Source organism: Myodes glareolus, chromosome 14, assembly GCF_982192425.1.
Source record: "Myodes glareolus chromosome 14, mMyoGla1.1, whole genome shotgun sequence".
Lineage (NCBI taxonomy): Eukaryota > Metazoa > Chordata > Mammalia > Rodentia > Cricetidae > Myodes > Myodes glareolus.
Window position 1 is genome coordinate 58,685,796 of NC_142039.1, and position 14,766 is coordinate 58,700,561.

The window sequence follows — 14,766 nt, forward strand, 5'->3', positions numbered from 1 at the left end:
TCAGAGTGGATTCAATAATCTACCCTTATATCCATCATATCTGTAACAGTTTTATTTGGTTCGTAGTCTTGAAAGTTTGCAAGGTCAAGATCATGGCACCAACATTTCTCAGGCTTGTGAGGAAGGTACAGGGCTGACTCACCTTGCAGTGGAAGGTGGAAGAACAGTAGGCTGTCAAGGAAGCGGCTGCACACTGGGGAAAGCCTTACTGTACTACATCCATAACTTTTTTCCCCGGAGAAATGACTAATCTTGATTAGTAGCCTAGTCACCTACAAAGACCCTCATCTCCTATCACCACAAATGGAACTAAATGTTCTGATGTTTTCAGAAAGGACAAACTATATCACATCTGAATCACACGCCCTTCCGCCACATGGAGGAAAGCTTGTTGAAAATATCCCCCACACATTCCATTTCATGAAGCGCTGCTTCTCCATTCCACATAAGTAGTTTCCTATTTGTCCTCCATATCAAAGTCCCTTTAGTCCCAAAAGGCGTGCGTGAGATTGAAGCAAAAGACTAACCTGCAGACACTGGACATTGTTCTCTTTTGTGACGTGTGGAATATTACTATACGCTCCCATTCAAATCTACTGGCCTGTGTGTGCCTGAGTGCATTGGAGGACCAACACTTGTGCTGATGCGCATGCTCGAGAAGGATGAGACTAGCAAGGGAGCTCACGGGCAACCATGAAACCCTGGTGTGTTAAGCCACTAAAGCAGGGGACCTGTTAGCAAGGGACATTTTAGATGTGAGTCTTTGTTTTTCTCATTTCTGTTAGAGCAACTGTTTCTTGGAAGTGCACTCTTGTGAGCGTTCTTGATGGAAGATATTTGGGTTTGTCTTGAAAACAGAACCAGAGAGGAGAAACAAATTGAATCCTTCATGCCCCATGTAATGTCTCCATGGATGGAACAGTAATTCAGTAAGAGCAATGAGCATGCCACAGTTGGTATAGTGGGAGCATGGTTTATGGATAAGCGTTTTTTTTTTAAACCAAAATGAACAGGTAATAATGAAATGTTCCATGTGTAGTAAACCATATCCGTAACGAAGGATAGTGGTGTTATGAAATTTTTCTGAGCCAGGAAGATGGATCAGTGGGTAAAGGGCTTGTATCTTTAAGCGTGAGGACCAGAGTTCAGATTTCCCAGGATTCATGTGGCAGTCAGGCTTGGAGGCTTGTGTGTGCAACCTCAGTTCTGAGGGCCAGAGAGAGGTATATTATGGGGCCTTGCTGGTCAGCCAGCCTAGTCAGAAGGGTGAGATCCAGGCTCAGTGAAAGACTCAGTATCAATCAATAGCTAAATAATGTGGAGTGTGATAGAGGAGGATGCCAGGTATCACTTCTAGCCTCAACCTATTCCTACATGTGTGCATGGACACACACACACACACACACACACACACACACACACAGGACATAGACACACACTTTCCTAAAATTATTCAAGTAAGAGAAACACTTTTGTTAAAAGCAAAATAATAAGAAAATATACTTGTCAAACAAATCTGAAAAAAAAGAATAAAGAAATTGTAAAAAGCAATCTCTTGGTAATTGCGCTTCAGAAAAGCTAGGTAAAAGAGTCTCACACTATCTTTTAACTAAAGGTGAATCATACTTTGTACTTTTTATTTAATGCATTGGGTGAGTTGATTCAGGCCATCCCATTTCCATTAGTTTTTGGATTAAAGGAAGAAAGAAACTTCATCCATTCCCAGCTACCATGTGCATGCGGTGTGGCATGGGCACCATGGTTGTCAGGTACAACACTGCGTGAAAACTCGGTCTACATAGCAGTCACCCACGTGAGAGCAGAGCAGCCTCAGTGTCTGCATGGCTTCACCTTGCCCACCAGAAGCTAATTTCCACTTGCAACCAAGCAACTGCACAGCTCTCTTCTTCCCCGGACAAAATGCAACATCTTTCATCAAATTTATTGGCTTGGCAAAGTTCCAAGTTTTGTTACGCAAAAGTTGAGAAAGAGCAAAGTCGAAGAGTACTAGAAACAATACACTCTGCTACTGTGTGGTTTCTGTATTTGGGACTCGGGGTGTTTTATTTATAGCTATCTATTAATATGCAGCCAAAGATACAGAAAGAAAAACATAAAAACAGCTTTATCAAGCAGTTTCCCGCATTCAAGGGTAACATCTCCAGCAGGAACAATAAGACCAACAAGGAGCTGTTGTATGGGAGGGAAAAATCATCTTCCTTGTCTCTTTTCTCCCTCCTCGGGGGTGGTGGGCTGTAAGGAGCATTCCCCTAGGAGGTTTTTGAAAAGTGGGATGAACTCAGGGAAGGTACCCCCGTAGTTATAAAACTTCCACTCGTGGCTATTTCTTTCTTTAGTTCTTCAGCCTTTCTAATAGTAATATCTTAAGTGGAGGCGGGTGGGACCAGCTAGCTTGTCAAACTGGTTTGATGAGACTGTCCTCCCCTCCCCTTGATACTTGGCAAAATTTTATCTGGGACACTGCCTAGAGGAGCCTAGAGCGTCCCTCGCTGGCCTTGAATGAGGAGTCCAACTTCCTTCCCTGGGAAGAAAAGGAGGCGGGCTGCTGTAAGGGACAGAGATGGGGAGTTGGTAGAGGGGCAGAGTCTGTTCTGTGTCCCAAGCACACACGAAAGAGACATAGGTGCACGTGCGTGTACACACAATGCATAAACACACAGAGGCCTGGGGACTTTAGGACCAAACATAGAAGGTAGGATCATATCTGGAAAGACGAGACCCTCCCAGGACTGATACATTGTTTTTGTTTACAGTTTGCTCTCACAGAACTTTAGAACAGCAGGGGCCAGAGTGGGTGGCTTTCAACTTTTACATTTCTCCTTTGCAAATATGTACAGGGTGGTATTGGTCAGACGACGGGGAGGGTGGAGAGTAGGAAGACACCTGGACAGTTCCCACTTGCTTCCCTTGATGCTGGGGCCACTCGTACCTGCAGGGCTTCCAGCGCTGAAGGATGTTCTGGGCTAGACAGTGGAGGATATCTTTGCGAACTGGGTTGGGCATTTCCGGGGTGGAGCTGAGGACAGGTTGGTCCTGACAATTGCCAGTGTTTGGCTAAATTGGCCAGGAGGTTAGGAAAGGTGTGTAGGGGGGGCAGTGAGGAGGGGTTAAGGGAGTACACATTTCCAGCCGCTTTTCTCCTGCGGGCGAGAAGCTTGGACTGTTGGGGCCCCGTTCTAGGGATAGCCGTCACCTCCTGGATACCCTGGGGGTCAGGCTGAGGTAAGCAAAGCAGAGGTTGAGGCCTGGCAGTGGCCCTGGGCCTCAGGTCTAGGTGTGGGAAGGTTCCTAGTTCCTGCTTCTCCAGCTCTTAGTACAGTGCCTCATAAGGGACAGAGTTCACTAGAGACCTGATTCTGCTGGTGTATCTCCCTTGCTCTGGTTTCCAGTGAGGTCAAAGGGACTAAGCGTGTCATTGTCTCTAGCTCGTGTATTGCTATCAAATCTGTCTTCTGATTGTGGAGGTGGAGAAATGGTTGCAGTCCATCTCCTTCTGTGGGTCAGGTATTAGAAATGAGTCTGTACTGGCATCTTCTCCCAGGGAGAACCGTAGTCAAGCAAGATGAGATGGAGGAGGGGGCCTCTCTGGTGGCATCCCTAGGTCTTGGCACAATCCTGTTTCATCTTTATAGAAAAGCGCTCTGAGTGGTTTCAGGCTTCTGGACATTCTGGGGTCCTCTTTTCCCTCACCTGGAAAGCGAAGCCTACTGGAAAAGCCTACACGTTTTATGTGTGTTTTGCTTTATTCATTAAGACATGTTGTCACCTGTACCTTAGAAACTCGTGGGCACCTGGGGGAAGGGAGTATTTCATGGTAAAATAGACAGGAAACTGTTTGGAAAATGTAAACACGCTATTAAACGGTGAGGTATGATCTGATCCGCTTAGTTAGCACAGGCAGGTCAGGTCCTCCCTCCCCGCATCGCCCTCGTAGCTTCCAAAACATGCACAGAGCACCCCTTTGCCCAAATAAAGCAGCGAACAGGGGACAGGGCGACTCTGGAAAGCCAGGGAAGGAGATAATGGAAGGCCTTGAAGTCACCCTCGCTGCCCCTCGTTTTGTTCGGCCACAGCTTGTTTCCAATTATTTAGAAGCCAACGCTTTAATTGTTTTATTCTAAAACATAAGCCCCGGCAGCTCTTCATTGCCCCCTGGTGTTCGTTTCCTGCCATTTCTCAAGATTCGTCCCGATAGCCCGACAATTGCCAGGGAGAGAGTGTGGGCGCAAGAAATATTTAGTGTGGGCTTGGTGGGGTACTTCTAATCAGTGATCCTAGGAAAACAAGGATGTGCCTAACAAAATCAAGTTATTGTTGTTTTTCTTATCATTATTGTTTAATTTTTCTTTCTTGCTCTTTACGGAATCTTTCTCACATGAGAAGAATTTTATTTGAGAGATAGAGATGGAGAGAGAGAAAGAGAGAGAGGTAGAGAGGGGGAGAGAGAGAGAGAGAGAGAGAGAGAGAGAGAGAGAGAGAGAGAGAGAGAGAGAGAATTAGTTGAGGAAGGGGTCTTAGAAAAGTAGACTAATCTTCCAAAATAGTCTGATCCTCCAGTACCAGCGAGTGAACAGCAAAGAGGGCGAGTATCCCCTTGTTTTTCCCGACTAAAACTCAGAAAGACATAAAAGGAAAATGAAGCGAACAATGACCACCACTCCCCCACCCCCACCCCCCTCGCTCACAATACAATCTATTTCATTGTACTTCATACTTTTCATTCCAATGGGGTGACTTTTCTCCTGGAGAACCTCTTGATTCTTGAACTCTGAGGCTGGCAGCCTGCAAAGGGGAAGCGGGCTGCCGCTCAGCGCAGGTTTTGCAGAGGTCTCTGTCTAGTGGGTGTTTTCTTTTGCTTAGCCCTGCCCCTGGATTGTCAGACGGCGGGCGTCTGCCTCTGAAGTTAGCCGTGATTTCCTCTAGAGCCTGGCCTTATCTCCGGCTGCACGTTGCCTGTGGCTGACTAATCACACAATAACATTGTCTAGGGCTGGAATAAAGTCGGAGCTGTTTACCCCCACTCTATAGGGGTTCAATATAAAAAGCCGTCCCAGAGCCGTCCGAGTCAGACGCGGTCCTGCACCGGCGCTGTGAGCCTGACTCGCTCTGGCGCTGCAGTCCTCGCGCACCGCCTCCCCGGCTGCCCGCGACGCTTTCGCTCGGGTGAAAGGGCCGCTTGCTGAGGACCGGGCTGAGATCTCAATTACCAGAGGCGATCCGAGCGATCAGACGCCGTCCACTTCGTTTTGCATTGAGTTCCATTTGCAACCGAGTTTTTTTTTCCTTCCTCTTCTTCTTTTGATCCCTTTGCAGAATGGATTATTTTCCCGTGATCTTCTCGCTGCTGTTTGTGGCTTTCCAAGGAGCTCCAGAAACAGGTAGGCGCCACTTGCAAATCTTTCTGCTCCAGCGTAGCGCTGTTCTCGCTTCTGTTTTCCACCCTTCTTCTTATTTTTCATTTTTTTTTTATTACTGCAGCTCGAACAGCAAGTGTCTTGCAATTACTTCTGTGTCCCAGGGAAGGAAATAAAATACAACCGACTCCAGGCAACTATCCCATAGCTTCAGAATAATGTAGCAATATTGCTGAGGAGCTACAACTGAGGCAAAGATATGTTTGAAATACGTGTGTTTAGGGTTACACGGTGCATTTAGGAGCTTATTCAAACGCTGTCTTGATAGTGTGTTAATGTGTAAAATATTTAAACACTCCAGCTTAAAACCAAGGAATTTTATTCAGGTCATGAAAACACAATGTGAGCAGTGAAATCACCTGCCGATCAACCCTGTGCTGAGCAACCCCGCGGGCGGTTTCAGGGCGAAGCACATGTTTTCTTTAAACTTTGTCACTATTGACTTAAGGTTTCATTTGGCAGATTTTTGGCATCCTCGAACAGTGTGAGCTCTATTTTCAGTTGTATTCACCTGTCTTGGGAGGGGAGCTGGGATCATTCCTGCCTGCTTAAGGAATTAGACAGTATGGGCGCATCTGCTCGGCTCCCCTCCCACCTTATTTTTTTTAAGGTCAGTGCATTTTTTTCCCTGTTTTTTCACGATGCTATCCAAAGAGAAAAGATGTTAAAGGAATAAAAACCCTGGAATGTGCCTGATCGTTTGAAATGAACAAAATCAGGCAGATAAGCTGCAGGGCTGAATTTTCAACGGAAAGAGGAGATGCTGTATTGGGCCGGAGGGCGTCATGCCCTGGTGCAAGTCTGCTGCCCAAAGATTCTGAATTCTGAACCTGTAGAACAATTCCCTAGGTTCCTGCGCTGTGTCTTTGCTTCCTTCAAGTGGCAACTTGTCTCCCACCCGCAGTGACTACTGCAAAGTTAATGTCTCTTCTGTGGCTAGTCTTTTTCGGGATGTTCTTGCTTTCTACTCAATATCAAAGGCGTCCATAGTCACCTAGACCACTCTGTGCCCCTACCCAAGTTGGGAAATAGTGGAGACCACTAAAGGAAAGGTTATCCTGAGGGCAGAGGTGGCTCCAGCTTGAAATAGGCAGTCTATCTTATTTATTTGTGGCCACATGCCAGTTAAAACTACGGGAGCTGGGAGTTATGCCATCCTTAGTCTCAGGTGTGGGCTCCCTAGAATTCCACCAGACAGTATCCCCTTCAAAGCTGCTTCAAAATGTTGGAGAGTCCTTTCCTAGTTGTTTTTCTCCTCTCTCTCTCTCTCTCTCTCTCTCTCTCTCTCTCTCTCTCTCTGTGTGTGTGTGTGTGTGTGTGTGTGTGTGTGTGTAATCTCCCTGCAGGTGGATAAGCCTGCCAGGGTAAGGGTGAAGTCCTGTTAAGCGTGGAGAACAAAGGAAGCCCTTTCTTTCTGTTTGTGTTTCTGGCTAAAGGCGGCTGTATGCCTTGTCTGCTTCTATTTGTGCTGCTAGATCTGGCCTGAATACGATGATGCAGGTGCTCAGGACGGCTGAGGAGAGACCCATACCAAACCCTCTGTTTCTCTTCGCAGCTGTCTTGGGAGCAGAGCTCAGCACCCGAGCTGAGAATGGAGGGGAGAGTCCCCCTCCCAGCACACCCTGGAGACACCGAAGGTCCAAGCGTTGCTCCTGTTCCTCCTTGATGGACAAGGAGTGTGTCTACTTCTGCCACTTGGACATCATCTGGGTCAACACTCCCGAGTGAGTCTCTAGAGGGCATTGTAACTCTAGCTGTCCTTTGACTGCTCTGGCTTTGGGGGTTGAAGTTCCTCTTCTGGGGAGCTCCAGGCTTTAGCATTCCTGATGACAAGAAAGTGCCTCCCGAGAGAAATGATGCTGAGACAGGTCAGCTTAGTGCTAGTCACCTAGGGGAGGGTCTTCTGGGGTGTTGGGAACCAGGCTGCTTATTGTGGGACAGAAGGAAGGGGCTGAGGACAAGCAGGAATGTATTGTGCAATTCAAGGCAAGGAAGGGGGTCTTAGCAGGAGACTCTCACTTGGGTTTTGGGGACCAAATAGTCCAAGTCCTGTAGGCTAGTTCACACCATACATTGTTCTCCAAGGGGGCACATTGCCATCTATTCCAGAGGAGAGACCTAGTGGAAAAGTAACGAGCTGTAATGCTTTTGTTTTACTTATGGAAAAACTAAGAAACAAAATGTTGAGGTCCCTTGAGAAGAAATTAGTTGGTAGCAGGGTTAGAGTGGAGCCCTGAAAGTCTGGCTTCTCGCCTTGTCTTTAGAAAACTGCATTTCAAGCAGAGATCAGAATACTGGTCACAGGGTTCTCGTCTACCTCCTGAGCGAACAAAGGCTGTTTCACCCTCAGCCTCCAACACTAGTCCTCTCATTAGAAGCAATCATAAGAAAGAACAAACACATTTATTCTGTCTACAATGGCTGGCCAAATTCCAAACCAAACCAGACCCAAGCCACTTTGGACCTAATCCTTAGTACAGGGTCTACCAAGGAGTGTGTTCCTCACTGTGAGAACTGAAATGGACCCATTGCGAGTGACTGGATAGCATTTTGATGCTAGGTCCTTCATACTCATGAGCACTTACCAGACTTGAGGAGCAGTGTTCCAGCATGCCTTGCTCCATCAGGCAACATGTCTATCATTATTACACATGACTGAAGTAGAAAAATCTTGTGTTACGGTTTTACTTCAGCCGCCCCCCTCCCATTTTCTTCCCTCTACACATACCACACACTAGAAAAGGAAAAAAAAACCACAAAGCAGAAATCCAAAGAGAGGCGTTGTCATTTGGGACAAAGCTGTGTCTAGAAGAAATGGAATATTGTTAAGTATTGGGATAGAATTTTATGGAATCAGAAAAAAATGCTGGTGTGCTCCCATTTGGGGACATACACTGAGGGTCACTGATGGGCAAACATGTCAAATAGCTTCTGCGCTTCTTATCATGAGCTGGCCGAATGCTCTCTGAGTTGTCTGCTCAAAGGATGTGTCACTGGGAAGATTATTAACTAAGCTACTCTCTTTTCCTTCTCTTATTCTGTAATAGGCGTGTTGTTCCATATGGCCTGGGAAGCTCTTCCCGGTCCAAGCGTTCCTTGAAGGACTTACTTTCCACAAAGGCCACAGACAACGGGAACAGATGTCAATGCGCTGACCAGAAGGACAAGAAGTGCTGGAATTTCTGTCAAGCAGGAAAAGACCTCAGGTGAGTGGAAGCCCATTTAGCTGTCGGTCATGTGCAGCCCACTGACTTCCTTCCTCTGTGACTGTCCTCACTTTAGAGACAGTAGCAGGGACCTGGAGAGTCAAGGTGAGCTTCCACAGACTTGTCGCTCAAATGGTGTTCCCTGTGTGTCTTAACAGAGCCCAAAATACCATGCAGAAAGGCTTAGAAGACTTCAAGAAAAGAAGAGCCTGTTCGAAGCTAGGAAAGAAGTGTATCTATCAGCAGCTGGTGGAAGGAAGGAAAATAAGAAGGTAAGAGGCTCCCAGTGACTGCTAACCCTGGACAGCAGTGTTAAGGCCTCCCTCCCTGGTCCTTCCTAGTGGGAGAAAGGCTCCCATACAGCACAGAACCGTCACGGTCTGTGGACTTCAAAGAGTAAAGGGAAGGGCTCCTCAAATACTCGGGCCTTCAGTGCAGAAACCTACCCACTGTGTCTTAGCACAACCTGGTCTATAGGTGAACCTTCCACACTGAGAGGCAGCTTTAGCATTTAAGCATATCCAGACGTTTTCCCCCTCTCTGTTTCTTTTATCTTCTGCTTGCCTCAAGAAACTAAAAGGCACTCAAGGAAGACTTTTAAAATATGTGTATATGTTATTTTAAAAGTAGCAGTTAATTATTCAAATGGCCAAAGGGAAATAAAGCCATTAGGTAAGGTTGGTGAGACTCAGACCTGTTGAGACCTGTTACATGTTCCGATGTCTAGAAGACTCTCCAAGAAATCCAGGGGCAAGATGTTTTGTGACCAAAGTGTTCTGAGCCCAGTGTGACAGTGGGGAGGGACGCTGAGTTGGTTACTGCTTCTGTATAGGATAGCCACAGTTAGCTCCCTTCACACCTGCCTCCCCAGGTTCGTTCTCCGCTAGGTCACGGTTGCTGAAGACTGTACCAGTTTGTTACCTTGTCTGACATTAATTACTAAATTAATGCTACAGTTCTTCATCGATTCCTACTCATAAGCACACACACGCACACACACACGCACGCACGTGCACGTGCACACACAAACAGACATACAATTAAATTAGACATTTTTTTTTTAAAAAAACTGTATTTGCTCAGGTCTGCCCGTAGTTTCCCTAATTTTCTCTCCATCCATGGATTAGCTTCCATTTCTTTTGTAATTTAGAAGGTGCCCATGTGCCATTTCTCCATAGAAGCAGAGGGTAGGTCGGAGTTATTTAAACATAGTATGTAGTGCCTGATTCCTCTTAGACACGCTCATAGGATGCCTCTCTGCAGTAGTAAGTAGAGGTCGTAGACACCGCTGCAGGGTTCATCAGAGAGTGACCTACTGTCACACCTGGTAGAAAAGGCTAGGAACTCGACTTAATGTGTTTGTGTCAAAATCTAAACTTAGAAGTTTCTTTATCCAAAGTCTGATTGCTTTTCTTTCTCTCTGTGTGTGCTTAAATAACATTTATTTTCTCTTGTCTGCTTTTAATAGGTTGGAGGCCATCAGCAATAGCATCAGGACATCTTTTCGTGTTGCAAAGTTGAAAGCCGAGCTCTATAGAGACCAGAAGTTGACCCACAACAGAACACACTGACTACGGAGCTTTTCTGGATTTTGGAAGCTATCACTTCCATAGAGCAAGCCCATGACCAACTAACTCTGCACTCTCCACGCTGGCTGGGTTCTCAGCAAGAGCATCCGTCCTGCTTCTACAATTTCTTATTTCAGACTGGCAGAGGAGGTCCAGCATCCTCGTTCCAAACATTCCAAGAAAAGTTTGAGCTGTCCCCTAACCTGCCTTCTTTCGCTTCTGCCAGTAGTGACTGCTTTTCGCCCCTTCTTGCTGTTTGGGGATGCCAGTGGACCTCTCAGGCAGCGGAGACATGATAACATTCTAAGGTGGCATCGTCCAGAGAGGAAGGAGATTCCACACCAGGGTGGAGTTTCTGCAGAAAGTCCCTCGGGAGTGTTTGTGTCTGACTCAGGCGCCTGGCACATTTCAGGGAGAAACTCCAAAGTCCATGCAAAAATTTTCTGAAGAATGCACAAATTGAAAACATACTCGAAGGACAAAACACTTGAGTTTAAAAAAAAAAAGTAAAAAAAAAAATCAAAACACAAAAAAGGACAAAGGCTTTTTTTTTAAGTTGTAGAATGCAAAACTCAAAGCAACTGTTACTACTGTACATTGGGCTGTGTTTCATGAATATGTGTCTACCTCACCATACTGCAATGTCATGTATATTCCCCACCTTTAATTATTGCCTCCCTCTGTTCTCTCCTCTCTGGTCACCAGGCTCCCCAGCCCCTATACTGAATCCTCGCCTCATAGGAGCCTAGTCCAGTGTGTCAGTCAGCGGTAGATGAAACATTTCTATGCTAATCTGCTAACCCTGGTCTATGAGAGAAAGGATGACGAAATCCGGCCCCTGCCCTTGACCTTGGGAAACACGATGGTGTAGAGTTGTTTGTGAAAGGTCTTGAAAGTCGGCTGTGCTGTAGAGCTGTTAAAGTTTGTTCCTGTATGTAACTGGCTAATGGAAAAGGTTAGATTGAATATTGATGTACTTATTTTTTTATAGATATTTATATTCAAACGATTTATTCCTTATATTTACCATGTTGAATATTTGTCTGGGCAGGCCATATTGGTCTATGTATTTTTTTAAAATGTATTTCTGAATGAAATTGAGAACATGCTTTGTTTTGCCTGTCAAGGTAATGATTCTAGAAAATAAATATTTTTCCCTACTGTACTTAGTTGTGAATTATTTCTGAAAACCCCAAGAAGTGATAATCCTGAAGGGAAATGGTTCAAGCCGGCTTTCTAGGAAGGTTGAAATTAGAAAGTAGGATGTTGGTTTGATTTAAAAAGGAAACGATATGTTTATTAAAAACTGTTTTTATGGATAGCTATCCTTGCACAGTCATATAATCTGAAGAATTAGAATGATATCTATCATATTATTATATAAAATAATTACAAAGAAGATATTCGATAGTTACAAATGTATGTATTTGTGCATAAAAACGCTTTTCAGATTGTGTTAAGGACCACAAAATAAAAGCTTCAAGTTCTGTTTTCCCGTGGAGTGCAGCCTCTGCCTCTCCTTTACCTGAAGATGTCCCCAGGGCCACTGCCCATTAACCTTGCTTCTCAGGCCATTAGGCAGCATCCAACAGTTTAAGCTGATGGTGTGCTGAGAGGTGCTTTCTCCATAGCACTGGGCTGGAGGAAGTGATGGAAAGACGATCCTGCAGCGTAGGCGCCTAGACACAGCTCCTAAGCCCAGGGACTGCTGTGAGAGCAAGGCCTGCTTGCTCCAGGGAGGCCACCAGCGCCTTTGATTTGCTCAGAAGAAGTATTTTGTTTATCGAGGTACACTGAGAACTGCTGCTTCTTCCAAGCTCAGGACTGGAAGAGTGCCCCAGAAGTCGAGACACCAGGAGCTTATTTTAAGACACTACCCTACCTCCCACACACTTTCTCTTCTCTGATTTTGCCAACTGCTGACAGAGACAGCATTGTAAATGGTCATATCAACAAAGGCTCATAGGAGCTTGACAAGCTTCTAGAATCTTCATTGCCTTTCTCTAATAGAGACTGAGGGAATGCTCAGCCTTTAACAGACTTGGTGATTACTGCTGCCCTAACAGTGACACGGCAGGAAGATATCAAATCACAGTCTTCCGGCCTGCGTGACCAACATCTGAGTTAGTTGACTACAAATCCTTTCATTCCCTATTAAATTATTAGCATGAGAGACCATGAGTCTAATGCATGGAAGAGGTAGCTGGGATGGGAGAAGCCATGGAATAAAACGGTTCAGAGAAAGCAGTTGGAATGATGGAGTCGCCATTGTTAAGCAGTTAAACTCCATGTCCCTTTGCTTTTTTGATCACTACGCCAGTAACTGTAAGACAGACACGAAGCAGCCTCTCTCAGGAATGCGGATCATCAGCAGAAGAAGTTGGGAAGTTCGCAGGCAATCGTTGCTTTTCAGGCACTCAGAGGAAATTTGGGACTTAGCAGTACTCAGAACCCACGAACGCCTGAGGGCTGAGCTAATAGGATGGTCAGAGGCGCTTCCTCCCGGTTTTTCGGAAAAAGCGCGCTCTTTGGCAATGCATTTAGGACAGATTCCTCTCTTCACTTTTAAGGACCCAGAGGGACTTTAATCTTGAGACTCCGAAGAACAGAGCCTGTGCAGGAAGTGGTGACCTTTGGCAGAGACAGGGAGAGAGAATCCCTCTAATGAGTACTTCCTTTTCCCCAGGGATTAGCGTCTTTGGTGTTGAAAACCATTGATTTTAATTCCACCTGTGATCCTCCAGAGCGCATCAAGGCGCGGGAATTGCATTCAGCTGGAGTTCCCTCAGAAAGAAACTTGCTAACATCACATTGGAGCCTTTTCTTCCCTTTTGGAAGAAAAGAAAGCAGAGACCCAGAGAGGGGAGTGAACGAAAACTCACACAGCAAGCAAAGGCATTTCCAAAGCTCAGGGGCCTGAACACCACAAATGCAGCTTTTTCACCCAGGGGCCCCTGGAGGTCACCAGGAAGAAACACCCAAGGGAACCCTAGAAGGGGGCTCTGGAGGCAGGGGACAGGGAGGGAGGAGTCAAGCAGTCTCCAGGAAACTGTCACCTCCAAGCTTCTCAGATAAGTTAGCCTACCCATTTGGAGCTGGGGCTCCCTGGTAGAGCATTTGCCTAGTTTCTACTGGCTGTGGACTGAATTCCTGGCCCTACAGAAGAAGGAAGGAAACATTTGCCAGGAGATGATGTGGGTGGGGTGGGGTGGGGAGAACATGGAAGAAAGATATAAGTTTTATTGCATCATTAAAGGAGTAGCTAGAGAAAATTTCAATTACCACTGTTAGATTTACTTATCAAATAAGACTCATATGAGTGAAAGGAAATTATTTAAGTGAGCTGACATTGGCGCTAGAATACAAGGCAGTGTTTATCTTCTTCCAGGGTCTAAAGCCTTGAAAATGGCTGTTTGAAAGCCCCAAATTCTCAGCATGTCCAACAACTTGTTCAGCGGAATTCATTCATTTCTGCATTGTGCACTTCCTGGGCTTCTAGTCTGAGATTCAGGAGGGGCGCATTGTAGGGCTCCTAGTCTGAGGTTCAGGAGGGGCACATTGCAGGGCCCTTGTCTGAGATTCAGGAGGGGCACATTGCAGGGAACTCCTAGTCTGAGGTTCAGGAGGGGTGCATTGCAGGGTCCCTAGTCTGAGATTCAGGAGAGGTACATTGCAGGGGACTCCCTATAGCCTGCTAGATGTCACAGTCACAAAACTTTGTAGAGAACTTGGCTTCCCACAGCAATCCCACTTCTGTTCACCTGTGAGCCCCCTTCCCATCATCATTCCTTTAGGAAGCTGGGACCGTTATGCTCACTCCAGTGACAGCCAAGGAGACAGACATATTGAACATGAGAGAAACAAAGACCTGAGACAAACAGCAATAGTGAATCTCAGGATCCCTGTCTTTTCTTTCTTTCTTTCCTTCTTTCTTTCTTTCTTTCTTTCTTTCTTTCTTTCTTTCTTTCTTTCTTTCTTTCTTCCTTCCTTCCTTCCTTCCTTCCTTCCTTCCTTCCTTCCTTTCTTTCTTTCTTTCTTTCTTTCTTTCTTTCTCCTGTAAACTTTTCTAGATCAGAAGAGGATTCCATGTTCCCAAAGCAGGGAGAAAGTGAGGATGTGTCTGGTTTGTGAGTGAGCTGTAAGCGCAATTAGTTTTCATTGTTCTCTTTGCAAAATCGATGCTCCATCCGCACCTGGGACTTCCATTGTGACTCCTTCCAACACGTGGTGCTTCGCCTGCTACCTCATTCTCATCGTTTTAAAGCACAGTGGGCAGAACATTCGCTGTAATGGGCAATATCCATCTCCAACCCTGGTGTCACAGAGGGCTTTATCAACTGCTGTTGCCCAGGAAGCCAACCCATGGAAGAAACTTCAGTGACAAATACATTGGCTACGATCACCATGCCACCTCAAATGCTAACCAAACGATGAGGCAGAGAGATAGGACTGGTACCACTGGATAAAGCAGAGAGAAGGGATCAGACCATGGGGGTACTGAATGATGGAAAGAACGTATTCCAACCATGACAGGATGCTGACATCTCGGGATACAGC

At 45.9% G+C, this 14,766-nt stretch overlaps 1 protein-coding gene across 1 annotated transcript; it reads left to right on the forward strand.

The window, feature by feature from the left end:
* The first annotated feature begins 4,885 nt into the window (after positions 1-4,885).
* Positions 4,886-11,374, forward strand: Edn1 (endothelin 1). Its single transcript, XM_048419534.3, has 5 exons — positions 4,886-5,399; positions 6,991-7,159; positions 8,483-8,641; positions 8,800-8,913; positions 10,110-11,374. Exons 1-5 carry the CDS (start codon positions 5,336-5,338, stop codon positions 10,210-10,212), a joined length of 609 nt encoding a protein of 202 aa, XP_048275491.1. The 5' UTR covers positions 4,886-5,335; the 3' UTR covers positions 10,213-11,374.
* The last annotated feature ends 3,392 nt before the right edge of the window (positions 11,375-14,766 follow it).